The sequence below is a fragment of the Fukomys damarensis genome, unplaced genomic scaffold (genome assembly GCF_012274545.1).
Source record: "Fukomys damarensis isolate Sample0158 unplaced genomic scaffold, DMR_v1.0_HiC HiC_scaffold_39, whole genome shotgun sequence".
NCBI lineage: Eukaryota > Metazoa > Chordata > Mammalia > Rodentia > Bathyergidae > Fukomys > Fukomys damarensis.
In genome coordinates, this window is record NW_022900951.1 from 122,157,444 (window position 1) to 122,173,361 (window position 15,918).

General features: G+C 36.2%; 1 protein-coding gene across 12 annotated transcripts in view; it reads left to right on the forward strand.

The window, feature by feature from the left end:
- The window catches only part of Fmr1 (FMRP translational regulator 1), a 26,502-nt gene extending 15,943 nt beyond the window's left edge, over positions 1-10,559 (forward strand). The window contains exons 11-16 of one of the 12 annotated variants that reach the window (XM_010641344.3): positions 319-381; positions 2,518-2,604; positions 5,060-5,255; positions 6,782-6,964; positions 7,471-7,553; positions 10,363-10,559. In XM_010641344.3, coding sequence (XP_010639646.1) covers positions 319-381; positions 2,518-2,604; positions 5,060-5,255; positions 6,782-6,964; positions 7,471-7,553; positions 10,363-10,524 — 774 coding nt within the window. In that variant the 3' untranslated portion in view covers positions 10,525-10,559. The remainder of the gene's footprint in view (positions 1-318; positions 382-2,517; positions 2,605-5,059; positions 5,256-6,781; positions 6,965-7,470; positions 7,554-10,362) is intronic. The other 11 variants (XM_010641346.3, XM_010641345.3, XM_010641348.3 and 8 more) reach the window with 11 other exon arrangements.
- The last annotated feature ends 5,359 nt before the right edge of the window (positions 10,560-15,918 follow it).

A 15,918-nucleotide genomic window follows, 5' to 3' on the forward strand; every position in this document is an offset into this window, starting at 1 on the left:
ATATACATATACATATACCATTTCTGTTTATTCACAGTGACCAGTCTTACACTGTAGACATAACGGGGTTGCATTTTTCTTTGGAGGGTGGACTTTTCTTTTTTCCATGCTGTATCGCCTTAAGTTTTGCAGGTGTTGTAGCTCAAAATGTACCTTCTGTTAGAGGCATTATTTACTAGAAACTGGTTTCAGTATCTTAACTAACCTAACTGTTTAGAAATGGGTTTAGAAGTCCTGCAGTGAAAGTCCTGCGTTCAGGCTTCTGTGTATCATTTGTTATAGTTAATGACATCACTTGCATTCCTTATACTGCTTTAGGTGTTAGTGGTTTCATCAATTGTAGCAGGGGAATCCCAGAAACCTGAACTCAAGGCTTGGCAGGTAGGAGAACATTCCTTGAAAAATACATTTTAAGTTGATATTTTAATGTTTATCCCCCTTGTTAAGAAAGACTACAAGTCATCCTGGTTGGGGGCTGGTGGAAGAGTGTTTGTGGGTGTGTGGATCTGTTGCCCTGGGGATAAAGCTCAAGTACCTTCAGGCCGCTGATAAGGCCTCTCCTGGTTACTTGTCCAGTGTCTTCTCTCACCAGTCTTCCCCTTGTACTCTAGAAAAGCTTGAGCTATACTGAAGTACTTGGAGTTCTCTGAACATTTTCATACTCTCTGTTGCTTCTAGATGTGTGCACTAGAAACCTTCATGTGGGATTACTCTGCCCGGAGTGCTCTTTCCACCTCCATTTGCCATATCGCTTTGACCTACTCCTTGTGAAGCTTTTCTTGCTTACTTGCCACAGGCCCCTCATTGAGTCAAGAGCCTTCCCTTCATGATCCAGCATGCTCACCCTGAGTGTAGTACTGCTAGAGGTTCAGTTGTTGGTCTCCTCAGTCAGTTATAAGCTCCTTGAGGACAGGGTCCCCTACTTGGCCCTGGGAAAACTATTTATGGAAAAGACGTTATGACTCAGAAGAGATTAAAAACAAAACTGCTATTTTAACAGAGAACTGTAACTGCAAGTAGATTGGATATTATTCCTCTCTGCTGGGCAGCCTTGATTTTCTCCAAAATCAATTTAACTAAATCAGTAACACAGGATTTTAAAGATTATTTTGGTGATAATTTGGGAAGGGTGTAGCATTCTACCACATGGTATTTTAGGAAATAATAAAGTTAACAGCTTTGTAACCAAGTTATTTGGTAAAGACACACAACAGCTAACAATGATGCTCTTGAGAAAACAGATCTGACTTATAGGCCTGGTTGTTTGCATGCTTTACGTAATTTGATGCAAAAATACACAAAGGAAGCACGTGGGTATTCAGTAGTACTTGATTTTTCAAGTGGTCATGACTATCAGGAGGGCAGTGCCTTGCCCTCTGGATGAAGGTCAGTCTGCAAGCAGTATTTTCCAGTTCAGTTTTATTCCCTGTCAACACCCATGTCCATGGCCAGGGAAAAAGAGAAACTTGTGCCAGCCTGTACATACTGTTAAGGTGCTGTATACCAAAAGCAGCCTAGTGGTAGCTACACTTAGCTACTGCATGGTCTAAATGAAAGTGTGATACTTTGCTCAAGGTACAGCTGCTTGGCTTCTCACACCTTTTAACTTTGCATAACAGTGATAATCTATCCACATCAAAGCCAATTTAGGACTTTTTTATTAGTCACTTGTGAACATCAGGAGCCATGTGTATTTCTTCATTAGGAAAATATTGAACTAGTCTCAATTTTGGATGCCATACCTTTTTGCTCTTTTGTACACTTGTGGCTAGGCTTGTGATAAGAAATAGGTTTTTTCCCTCATTTATACTGATGAGCTAGAAGTTGAAAGTTTAGATTATACTCTTTTTAAAAAATCTATCTTTATGTTAAGGTGGTATCCATAGAGAGATCATCAAACTTTTCCTTATGACTCAGCCTTTTAAATTTTTCATAATATGTTACTGAAATGTATATGGTCTTGTTAAATTTTACACTCATGAATGTGCCTACCCTTTTTTGTCTCAAAGATAATTACTAAGTGTATTTGTATTTCATCCTAGTGCTTTATTTGTTCATATGTTGTTTGTACTTTGGTGACTTGGCTAGCACAATTAATTTAGTTTTTTACTTTTTCACGCCTGGTATCTAATTTTGAATTTCTTTTTGAAGAATTTGATCTAGGTAAAACTTGCCGTAAATGAATTAGAGCATTGTAAAGTATTCATTTTGTTCATGCATCTGTTAAAGCTTCTATAGTCTTGAATTCTGTATTTGTCATTTGGCCTACATTTATTAGTAGTTGTTAAAACATAATCTGATGCATTTATGGAGTTGCTGTATTGATCTGTCTTTATTCACAGTAGATATGTAAAATGTACCAACTACTTTTGTTTTCATGTATTGATTTGTATTTCTAACAAACGTTTGTGTACTTACTGTCTGCCAGACCCTGTGCTAGGCATTTGTCATCATTTGCATTTCACATATTAATCACCACAAATTTTATTGGCTCATCTGTTCCAATTTCTCTTTCAGGGCATGGTACCATTTGTTTTTGTGGGAACAAAGGACAGCATCGCTAATGCCACTGTTTTATTGGACTATCACCTGAACTACTTAAAGGTGAGAAGAGGAAGAATTTAACTTCTAATTCTGTTACAGTAAAATACAAAAAGTCCATAGTAAATCTTTTAAGTCGGTAGGATTCACTCTAAATTGTGCATTATGATGTATGTCCTCACAAAAGGTAATAGAGAAAATATTCATGTTATTTAGCTTACATTCCTTCTAAAAACACAATTTAATTTTTCATTATAAATTTAAGGACTAATATCCCAGTGCTCAATAAATTCCTATATTTTTGCATATTCTCTTAAATCCTTACTCAATTTTGGTAATTCTATACATAGCCTTTTAATCCAACTGATCCTTCCTAGCTTTTGTGGATTTTTTCCCAGGCTAAATTTTGTGTCTTTAACACTTGCCTTTGTTGTCCCTTTTATGTCATTTATTAAGGAAATCCCAGCATTTCATGAAGTCCTCTTGTTTAAATGTTTACCCTTTATATTTTTCTCTGTATACTTATTCAAAATGTATACTATTTGTTTCTCCTTGTAAATGATTATTTTAATTAGTGTTTTAGTTAATTGTGCCTCCTCTAGATTGCAAGGTGGGAAAGGGGAATCAGGAGGCTACAAGGTGTAGTGGGAAGAGCACTGGACTGGCAATGCAGCATGAGCTAATTGTGTGACTTAAACATGTTATATGTCACTTCCATAGATCACATCCTTTTTGAAATCCCTTTTGGACAAAAATGTCCTATAATTTATTAAAATTGAATCTTACCTGTTTCTTTTTTAGAATTCCTTTTGTAGCTGTATGTATCAAAATTACAATGTAACTGGTATGAGATAGTTATTAAAAAATAACCCAACTTTCTATTTTACTTATGGCACTATCCTGATAAGATTTTTGCTAACTTAAATAAAAAGTAAATGATTCTACTTTTATGTAAATAAGAGTGAAAGAAAAAGTGCAAAGCTGGACATTTCGTTCACTCTTAATGGTGGTCAGTTAATAATTAAAAACAAAAATGGGAAGGTTTCATCCAGCAAGGTTTGCATGGGTAGGATACCTCTTTGATTTGCTTATTTGTTTTTGTTTTGCAGTCTGTTTTACATGCAATCTGTTGCATTTTTCTTCATATTCTTAGCTTAAATAATTATGAAGGCCTGAAAAGTTAGGGTTACATTGTACAAAATCCCCTGTTCTTTTGACTAATGTTCTTCTTTAGACCCTTTGATTTATTCTTCAGAATTGAGTATCTTGTTTGGCTATCAGCAGCTGTCCCATTGTCATTCTTTCTATCACCGGCTCTTCCCTGGGTTGGGCCTCGGCCCTTCTTACCAAACGGTGACTGCTTTGCCCCAGTGAGATAGACCCGGAATACCATGCTGTTTTGCAAGATCTGTAGACCCATTCCATGAGCTATTATATTATTGGAGGAAGCCTCTCAGCTCCAGTCTCTCCTTTGCTTCTGTCCAATGTTAAACAGATTCTGGCTCAGAGCACAAATGAAATTGACTTCAGATCTTTATCTGACCTTTCTTTTCCAGATACTGCAACCAAGGTTTTAGGAATTTAGAATTTCAGGAGCTTCTCCAGTAACTGTTTCTGCAGTCTCTATGATGACCTCTGCTTGACCGAGGCACCAAGTCTTTAGTGTAGTTAGAGATCTGATTCCCTGTAACCAGTAAATGAGAAGATTATAAGTATATTGGAAGGACAAAGGTTAAAAATAAGAGTTCATCTGACTTTGACAGAACCCATCTTATTGGAAGTACTGTATAAAAGGGTCTGTCAATGGATCCCGGGTATATATTTTGATCAAGTGAATTTATACTCTTTGTTGTATTATTTTAGCAGAATTGTAGTCCTTAAGAGGTTTCTGAGGTATGATGTGAGACCTAGCTGTTTTGGTGAGCTGCGTAAGAGTTTATTTCCCTTTATATAAGGAATATTGGCATTTTCTGGTCATGGAAACTAATTGCTCCTTAATTCTATAATCACATCCAGAGTAGTATATGTTCTTTTAAAATGAAAGATGGCCCACACTCTGCTTAGATATTAACTGGCAAATCCATTTTAATTAAGTTCATTTACAGTATGTGAATTTTTCAGTTAACTGATTAGGCCTTAAATGTCTTTTATCTATACTTGTACATTTTAGTATTGTTTTACTCAATACCCTATCTTCATCAAGAAATCTCAAAGCCCACCCAGTGTCTCTGCCTTAGCCATAGAATAATTGGATGCTAATAGTGCCAAATCAAGCAACCTTAAATTTTATTGCTGAGTGTTTTTGTTCTATAGTTCTGGACATAATAACCTATTATCTATAGTAATTTTCTTTTTAAGGAGACTGATTCTTGATAAGTCTGTGTAGCAGTGTTTACTGTAAATTTAGAACTGAACTTGAAATATTTTCAGTATACTTTTTTATCTGATGAAAAGGAGAAAGGTATTATTAAGTAAAATGTCAAATTATTTTTGCTGTTATCTTGTATATTTTAAATAGGAAGTAGACCAGTTGCGTTTGGAGAGATTACAAATTGATGAGCAGTTGCGACAGATTGGAGCTAGTTCTAGACCACCACCAAATCGTACAGATAAGGAAAAAGGCTATGTGACTGAGGATGGTCAAGGAATGGGTCGAGGTAGTAGACCATACAGAAATAGGGGGCACGGCAGACGCGGTCCTGGATATACTTCAGGTACAAACTAAGCATTTTACTCAGTAACTTTATCTGTTCCTAGACTTAATAGCTGCTAATCTCTTAATATTGATTAGAATCCCTAATAACAACTTATCACTACATGGTTTCCAATTCACAGTGGGTCAAATTGTGTTTCAAGAGACATAGAGTACAAATTAAAAACCTGGTAATAACATGCATAGTTCACAGGGCAGTTGTGAGTTCTGTCCGTGTTGATTGGGGATTAATCTGCTTAAGCCCTTGTGTGTTGATGACTTAAGCCCTTCTCCTGATTTTATTACTGTATAGCCAAAACTTTTTCATTTGTGTACTGTGGCTCATTTTTTGTCAGGCATGTGCTGGTCATACTTGCTGGATGGACTGTGTAAATCAGGGGTCTGCATCCTGTGGCTCATAAGGTGATTTTGAGTGGCATGGCCAGATTCAGCCCTAGGCACAGTCAAGAAGTAGGCGAAGTGTCTCTTTGCCTTCCCAGCTCTTCTGTCCGTGCTTCTTTTCTTCTCTCCAAGTACCTTTCAGTGAACCTGGTCCCCACCTACCACTGCCTGTCTTTCTTGCTCAACTGTGTATCTACTCTAACTTGCTGATGGTGATGGTATAAGGTATAATCCAGCTCACAAGTATTCACAATTCAAAAAAGAACTCTTTAAGATAGAAAAGCCTTCAAGATCCACAGGAAAGAAACCATAATGGTGAAGTTCTAATTGGTCATTAGCTCCATCAGAGAAAGAAGGATAGAGGGTCGGGGGAGAGGTGTAGTAGAGTTGATATTCTGAAGTTGGGGAGAGACAGCTTAAGGCCAGCCTTGAATCTAACCCCTAACCCCTCTCCCAACAAATTTTTACCAATGCATTGACCTCAGCATGGAGCACTTTTCTCCCACTCACGTTCTCTGTGTCATTCAACCGCTTAGGCCTAACTATTGGTTTTTATGGTAATCCTTTATTAATGATCAGTTATTTCAGTGGAAGTGGGAGGGAAGGTTGTGGACCAAATATTAGGCAAAACATACCCCATTCTTTGGAAATAATACGACTCTACAAGACAACCGTCCCTGAAACAGATGCCACAGTAGCCTTCATTGCCAACCTTTCAAAGGTGACCAAAATGTATACATTCTCCTCTATCCCTGGGCCTAATCCTATTACAAGTTCTTTATAGAAGTTTAGCAGGCTATTGTATTTAAAAGTTCTGGGTAACTTGTCCTTCAGAAAACACAGATGTTTAAAGGAGCCCAGCTGTTTAAAAATATGGCACATTCAGGTTTGAACTTAGGTAGCTAATTAAATACCTTTTTTAAAAAATGAGAACCCCAACCAGTTATAACCAACATCACCTCAAATATTGTAAAGCCCTTCATTTTGAATTTAAATTATTTTTATAAAGTGGAAGGTGATAATACTCTTGTGGGCTTTTAAATTGGGAAGAGTGTTGGATTCACCCTGAAACATCCTGGAAGCCTCTGTTAACCTTTTTTTTTTTTTTAAGTCAGACAATGGTATATAACTTTTAACTCTCGATAGGAACTAATTCTGAAGCATCAAATGCTTCTGAAACAGAATCTGACCACAGAGACGAACTCAGTGATTGGTCATTAGCTCCAACAGAGGAAGAGAGGGAGAGCTTCCTGCGCAGAGGAGACGGGCGGCGGCGTGGCGGGGGAGGAAGAGGACAGGGAGGAAGAGGACGAGGAGGAGGCTTCAAAGGTATAGAGGCTTTCATTATTGAGAAATAGAGATGAATTATAGCAGCTGTCTGAAGTTCCACAAAAAATCTTGGTGATACAGTGAAGTATTACCAGGATTCTGTCTCTCCTATTTCATCTTCATCCTCACAGGAAATTATCTGTCTTTTGTATAGTATTGATAACTGGTTTGACATCTTTGGGGATTCTAATCAGCATCTGCTTGTTAGCTCAGATTGATTTATTGATGCCAAAGTATAAAATTGGGATATTTTCTGTTTCTTGGTTAATAGATTATTAACCTTTATGTAACTGGAATCACTAAGCAATGATGGCAAACCTTTTGGAGCTTTCAGTGATAGGAACATCCTGCTACGGCATGCATGCCATACGTTTGCCACTGCTACTAAGCTATTAATTACATTTTAGTTTCTGTGATTGGTTTAAACAGAGAGTGTGGGAAGACAGCATTTCCAACAAACATTTTACAATCAGTAACATTTGAACCTTTTAAAAATATTCCTATAGGAAATGACGATCACTCCCGAACAGATAATCGTCCACGTAATCCAAGAGAGGCTAAAGGAAGAACAGCTGATGGATCTCTTCAGGTAAAACTTATGTGCCTCTTCCTATTGAAATTGTTTGAGTATGTTTATTTTTAACCATATTCAAGGATTTCAAACTTTTGTGTACATGAAATATCTTCCCTTCAACTTAATAGTTGTGGGCAGTCTTAATCCTTTGTGATATGTATCCAAGTACAGGGATTTCCCTAGAGAATGTAATCCATGTGACAACTTTGATTGCTATATTATGATTATGATGCCACACCCTGATACCCCAAGAAAAGGCATTTTCTGAAATGTAGTAAGTGTAAGTCCTGTAAGTACTTTTAGCCCTGAATTGCAGGGATTAGGTGTTCTCTGTGAGTAAAAAGTAAAGAAAAGATGTCTCTGTCACAACTAATAGTCATTGTAGACAGGGCTTAAGATGTTCAGTTAGTCTTCTCATCAGATCAGTCAACTATTTATTTGTAGATAAGGTCTGTTCTGAGGATCCCTTCTCAAGCAGTCATTGCTGGTGCTAAACTTATTGGGAAATAATTTTATCTATTAGTTTTTTTTTTTGGTTTTGGTTTTTTTTGTTTGTTTGTTTTTGGTTTATTTATTTATTTTTGTTCCGGGGATTGAACTCATGACCTTGCGCTTTCGAGGCAGGTATCTTACGACTAAGCTAAATCCCTAGCCTTTTGTGAAATAATTTAAAAATTACCCCCTGAGGACATGCAGACATCTTTGCTAAGTGTTTCATACATGTTTTTATTTAACCTAATCTTACAGCAGCCCAGAGAGGTAAGTAGTTTTACTATTCTGTGTTGTAGACTGAAGTTTCATTCCTTTGCCCATAGTCACACACACAGCAGCATATGTTGGTGTGGTTTTCAAACAGTAGTGTCTGATTCACAGGACTTATGTTCTCTTCTGCTCCATCTGTGACTTAACAACTGTTAAATAGTGTTTCTTTCTGACTATGGATTGGTTTGAAACCAGTACTCATGATTAATGGGAGATAGTTCTTAAGACAAAAACTTGATGATGGAATAATGATAGAATATTCCTTAGAATTGATAGCATCTCTGATTAACTATTAACTACTGACAGTTTCTATAGGATCAACATAGAAAAGCCTAAGACCTATATAAAAATATTGATAAAATACTATTCATGCATGTAATTTACAATGATAGAAGATATTTCTGTACCAGTTTTATAATTGCTTACTTAATCTGACATGTTTCATGAACCTGGCAGTATGACCATATTGACTAAAAGGATGCATGTGTATAATAAAATACCGCGTAGAAAGATCGTGCTTTCTATGTCCGTATGAAAGTAGAGAAAAAGCACTGAGCTCTTAACAATTAAACATTTAAAACACATACCCGAACCCAGCACTTTAACAAAGGTACAACTGTTTTGAGGTGCTTTAGCCTTTGTACTTAAAGCACATCAATGCTTGTAGTTGTTGGGGGTCATTGGTCATCTGAAATTCCCTTAGAAGTATTTGTCACTGTCACTTAAAATATTTTGCAACTCTTAGAATATTTTTTAAATTACATTAATCTTTCTACCGTTTTAGGATTCTAGTCCTTCCACATTTTTTTTAGATTTTCCTCTACCATTGTGTTCATCAAAGTTCAAATTGTAGGATTATCTGCATTGCCTTACTGAAATACAAATTACTAGAAAGCAATACTCATATTTTTCTACTGTAAAAACAAAAGGAGCTCTCATTTAAAGTACTGAGCAACATACCTGTAATAGATATAAAGATATAAACTAAATGTTAGCTAATAAGTTGAGTTCTTATCTTGGTAAAGCTAGAATAGAAAAACATTTTGTGTGTCTCCTCCTGAGTTTCACAATCATTGAAGAATAACCCATTCTTTTTTAACTCTAGTGCGATCTTGAGGTATACTATGCTATATATGTATATGCTATGCTATATACTTTAAATATAGCATGCATATCTTCTGGTAATCAGTAACAGTAATTTAACTGCTTGTTTCTCACCATTTTATTCTGCTTAGAAGAAGACATGGTAGGATTGAGTTTTTTTCTTAAGTTTGGACGCAGTGAAATGAACAGTATGTTCCAGTTAAAGAAGAAGATTGTTTTTGTTTTTGTTTTTTTACTTTGATGGTTGTCAAGATCTGTCTTTTAAGTTCTGTCACTCTGGCTGGTTATTTTCTTTTTAATTAAGTTTATTGGTACAGTTTAGGCATACAATACAGTTACATTCATCATTGGGATCTTGTACCTTTACATGACGGATCTTGGTTCTTATTTTTTCCCCATTCCCCTGCCCTCCCTTCACCCCCTCCACCCTTCCCTATTTACAAAGACTTTGTTTCCATTTTTTTCCTTTTCTCATATTCTTTCTTTTCCCTTCTTACTTTTCCCCTACCCCTCCCACTTCCCCTACTCCTTTATATCTTTTCTTACGATTTCACAATATCAGTTATAATTTCGGTCCTTGTTCACACTTTTAGTTTTTCACACTAGAGAAACTATTTGGTATTTACACATGTGTCCTATTTATTTCACTTAAGAGTATGGCCTCAATATGCATCCATTTTCCTATAAATGTCTCTAGTTTCTCATTCTTTATGGCTGAGTAGTACTTGATTTGATAAAAAAAAAATCTGAAGAATAATGTTTTAAAGTCACAAACCAAATAAAGACCTTACTTTAATTTCTTGCAGTTCTTCTATTCTCATCTCCATTTCCTCTTTTAACTTGTGGAATTTACACCTCAGGCTTGGAATTTACACTACAGGCTTACATTTCTTGTCAGGCCACTTACAGATTACAATAGGATATGGTCTGTACATATAACAACTATAACTTGTTTTAGATCAGAGTTGACTGCAATAATGAAAGAAGTGTCCACACTAAAACATTACAGAATACCTCCAGTGAAGGTAATCGGCTGCGCACGGGTAAAGACCGTAACCAGAAGAAGGAGAAGCCAGACAGCGTGGATGGTCAGCAACCACTCGTGAATGGAGTACCCTAAACTGCGTAATTCTGAGGTTATATTTCCTATACCATTTCCGTAATTCTTATTCCATATTAGAAAACTTTGTTAGGCCAAAGACAAATAGTAGGCAAGGTGGCACAGGGCATGAAATGAGACACAAATTCTGCTGAGAATTTTTTTTTTATATTGGCCAATAAGCACCACTTTTTCAGATTTGCACAAAAAGACCTTGAAATTTGAAATATTGCTTTTAAATATACTTAGCACTTCAGGGCAGGATTTTACTTTTCTTTTTTTAAAAGTACTGAGCAATGATATTCTTTGTTAATTTGGACCATTTTCCACATTGGGTGATAACTCACCAGTACATTTCAAGCTTTCTGAGTAAATAGCATTTATGGTAATCATACTAGACTTCTGTTTTCAATCTCATATAGAAGTCTCCATAAAATGCTATGCCATTTCATGTCCTGTGTCGGTTTATGTTTTGGGCCACTTTTCCAGTATTTTAGTGGACCCTGAAATGTGTGTGATGTGACATTTGTCATTTTCATTAGCAAAAAAAAAAGTTGTATGATCTGTGCCTTTTTTATATCTTGGCAGGTAGGAATATTATATTTGGATGCAGAGTTCAGGGAAGATAAGTTGGAAACACTAAATGTTAAAGATGTAGCAAACCCTGTCAAACATTAGTACTTTATAGAAGATTGCATGCTTTCCATATTTTTTCCTTACATAAACATCAGGTTAGGCAGTGTAAAGATTAGGACTTGTTTTTGTTTTTGTTTTGTTGCACTGAAGTTTGACAAATAGTGTTATTGAAAGGGATGTGTAATTTTTCTTTATAGACAGGAGAAGAAAAAACTATCTTTTCATTTGAGAGAGGCTGAGATGTTTGCAACTAGGAGCAAATCTTCCTGGTCGAAAGTTAGTAGGATATGCCTGCTCTTTGGCCTGATGACCAGTTTTAACGTAGAGCCTTTTTGATTTTTTCCTCCCCAAGTTTTGTGAAGTTTTTCATGTTTTAAGTTTAATTTTATTTTGGGAAGATAAGAAGGTCATTTTCATATACACATAATAATCCTGTGAATTACAGGTACTTTCTTTGTCTAAGAAATTTTGGAAGCAGGTTCAATATTTTATAAACTTTGAAATATGGAGGTCTAATGTATAAGCAGAATGGAAAAACAGAATAGAATTGGTTAACAACAATACTTTTTTCCTTTTCTTTTTAAAAATTTTTTTATGTGCTGGGCTTTTTTTTGGGGTTTTTTTTCTTGAAATTTTTTTATGAATGAAATTTAGTGAGAAAGAAAAATATGTGAAGGACCTTCACCCTAAGATGTTATATTTTTCTTAAAAAATAACTCCAGGTAGGGGTACCACTGAATCTGTTGTACAGAGCCGTACAAACCGAAGTTCTGCCTCTGATAATATTTTGTGTTTGTTTCTTTGCGGTTTCATTTTACAGTTCCTTTTCCTTGCATACAAATAAGCATATAAAAATGGCAACAAACTGCACATAATTTCACAAATATTAAAAAGTCTTTTAAAAAGTATTGCCAAACATTAATGTTAATTTCTAGTTATTTATTCTGGGAATGTATAGTATTTGCAAAAAGAAATTGGTACCTTGCACACATCATCTGTAAGCTGTTTGGTTTAAAACACTGTAGATAATTAACCAAGGTAGAATGACCTTGTAATGTAACTGCTCTTGGGCAATATTCTCTGTACATATTAGCGACAACAGATTGGATTTTATGTTGACATTTGTTTGGTTATAGTGCAATATATTTTGTATGCAAGCAGTTTCAATAAAGTTTGATCTTCCTCTGCTAAATTGATGTTGATGCAATCCTTACAAATGATTGCTTTTAAAATTTTAAGGTAGGAAAAGAAATCTATAGAAAGTGTTCTGTTACAAAATGTAACTGTTACCTTTGGAAATTTCACATGTCATAGGAAGTTAGCCGTTATCTACCAACTTTCAAGCTCTTAATCATGTTTAATAAGGTGAAAAATCAACAAAATGGTACAAAAACACAATGTACCATTACAATATGCACTAAGTCTCTTTTTTACAAAGGCTGAATTCAGCAAGGCGCTAACTTGCTTAAATGTGAATTACTAACTTCTAAAACTGTAATTTGATTCACATGTTTTCAAATGGAGTTGGAGTTGATTCATATGATATTTGTGTGCTAAACGTGTATGTTTTTCAGTTCAAAGTCATGTTTTTAAAATCTTATTAAAGTTTCAAAAATCCGAAGATTGTTTATCTAGATGTAAATTTTTATTAAAAAGTTGCACTTATGAAAACACAAAAAATTAGTCTGACAGATGTTTGCTCCTGGTTTTAAATTTCTATATGGCAAAAATTTTATGTGGGAGGGGGAAGGGAGTTATCCTGCAAAACAAATGTGTAGTTGCAAATGATTTTTTTCATGCTCTTAAAAGGCAAAAATGAAAATACTTGAAAATTTTCCTCCATACCCTCAGTTATAAAATTTCAATACATTAATTGCATAGGCAGGTAGTGAAAGCTCTCTGCCCACAAGCATACACTATCATTTGGAAAATATTAAGTGTGTATATAGTTTTGAAAAGGAAAACCTTTTAATATCAACATCTTAGTAATGAAACTTAAAGATAAAGTCTGGGAATTAGCTGTTGTGGCACTTAACTGTAGCACAGTCTGCCGCCTTTAAAATGGTACCAGTGGTACTGTATTGTATACCTAAAAAGTACCAATAAACTTCATGAAAAAAAATGGTACCAGTGGAAGGTGGCAGTGTCAGTTCTATCCACTGTTAGAATCCAAAATAATGCAGGACAGTCTCATTCACATTTATGACTTTCAAAAAAATACCTGTTTCTGCTTTTCTGTTTTTTCACTCCAATGCTTTTCTGGTTCTCTGTTGTTGATTTTTCCCTAGTTGAGCACAGTCAATTGGTGGATAGGAAGAATCGTTTCGCATTAGCTTTCAGCATTATACAGGAAGAGCCTATTTGGCAGTAGCTGGCTTAGCACTCAACTTAGCTCACTCGGGTATTTCTGTTATCTGATCATGATCTTAGATCTCGTAGTTGTTAGGGATATAATGCCTCTTAAGAGTCAATATACTGGTGTTTTTTGTTATTGAGCCAGTTATTGTTATGGGGCCATAAATGGTATCTTTCCCTTGTGAACCTCAGATAACTGATAATTATTCTGAAATAGCTATTACCAACTGCTATTATTTGAAGTTTTCTTTCATTTTCTTTTCCTCAGAACTTTCCATAAAGAATCCGAGAAAATCTTTTTTTTCTTAATATGTTAAGGAGTTTTATGGTCATAAAAGCCTTTGAAAATTTCACTTCCTAAATAATTAAAAACTAAGCTTCAGAATCGAACGCTGAAAGATTTCCTTGCAGTTTGTGTGTACCATACACTTGGATAACAGGGGTAGGTTGAAAATTGGGAGGTTGAGTGTCAACAGAAGTTGGTAACAAGGAATCCTTGTAATTAGAGTTTATTATCATTATTCGTTATCATACAGAATTTAAATGGCTTATGCTGAGAGGGAAAAAAGAACTTTGCTCAAGTAAAAAGTTCTTTTGATAAATAGACATCTAAATCAGATTTCTGTGGAGATTGAGACTTGTAAGTTACTTTTCTTGCATCAAGGAACAGTACTAGTGCTCAAGGAGTCTGCCATCGCGTTTGCCAGTGCAGCATTGGTACTAGAAAGGTAGCCAGCTTTCCCAGACAACTCTGCTAAGAGCCAGCATCTAAACTCAGCCCTGACTTGATCTTCCACATGCAAGTTTGCTATCAGACTTGTCCTGTGGAAAGATGGACTCACTAGGAATACCCTCTCTTGGAAGTAGAGCCAGCAATGTCTTGACATTAGCATGGAGGAAAAGTATCTGTGTGCTTTTTCTTACCCTTTTCTGATAAGTTTGCCTCATTAGAACGTTTTTCTTTGTATGGCACAGTGCAGTGTGCCTTAACCCACCACATCTCACATGGTGCCTAACACCATCCATACTCTGCTTCTAGAGTCTTTTGGGAACTAAATAAGGGATCAAATGGAGCCATATCTGGGATAGGTGACATCCCTCTTCAACTGGTGGCAGGAAACCTGTCTGGGCTAAAATCACTGCTTACTTCCCAAAGGCCCTGTGACGTTTACTACATGAAGCAGGGTGAGACAGTCTGATCCTCTGACATTCCTTTACATGTCTGCCAGCCCTTGTTTGCTCTAAGGGAAAAGGAAGTTGGGAGGAAAAAAAAATCTCTTGTTTTCTGAGTGCCATTGGAAAGCTGATGCAACCTAACTTTTAGATTTGAGAATTGTACAGTATGCCACCAGGAACCTTTGGGGGAAATGGAGTCACAGCTTGTGGGCCTTCAATATGTTAACAGGGAATCTGACTCTCAGCTGTGGTTACTGGAGTCTCTCTAGGTTTGAATCGCTTATGTGATGAAGCTACGTGCAAGAAATAAGTGAAGCTCAACAGGGCCTTTAGGCTCTAGTGCTGGATTCTTTTTTGCCAAAATAATTAGCTAGGCAGACCAGTAGGAAGAAGCAGATGTGATTTCACAGTTATTTAAGTGGATACTCGTGGAAATCAGATTCACAGCCGTCCAAGGGAGACTTCCTGAGATGCTGAATGCAAAGTGGAGGAACACTATTGAGGTCAGCTGCTTTGAGACGCCTTGATGTTTTAGCATGGTTGGTTTGAAATCCTGGGCATCTGGAATAATTGGCCAAGTGACCTGGGTTCCTAGAATACCGGAAATGTTGACAGGATCTTATACAAGGATATCTCCAGGTTTGCTACAGTGTAAGGGTGAGATAATTCCCCACCCAAAAAAGGACAGTGAGATAATGGGCAATCCACATCTCAGCAAAAAGGAAAAGGCAAGAGAAGGACTCAATTCCATACATTTTTTCAAGATGTCCTCAGGCATTTTATTATGGCTCTAGGTTTTGAACAAAGGGATTGCTAGGTAAGGAGATAGATGGGAAGGACATGGACTAATAGGCTGGTAATCAACCCAAATCACTCAGGAGGCTCAAGAGAACCTGTGAGTTCAAGAAGCAAAAATGGCTGATTTAGAGCAGGCGTTGAGGAGCTGCTAATGGAGATCTGATGCTACTAGGTCCTGCATGAGAGGGCTCCCTTTGGAGATGGAGATGACTAACTCCACTTCCTGGCTGTGTAGATTTTAGGATTATTTTTCATTTTCTCTGTAAAATATCATCTTGATAGGGATGTCATTGACTATAAATGAGCTGATTTTAAAAATAAGTAAAGACATAAATAGACATTTCTTAAAAGAAGATATTCAAATGACCAGCAATTACATGAAGAACTGTTCATCATCACTAAACATCAGGGAAATGCAAATCAAAGCCACAATGAGATAGATCACCTCAC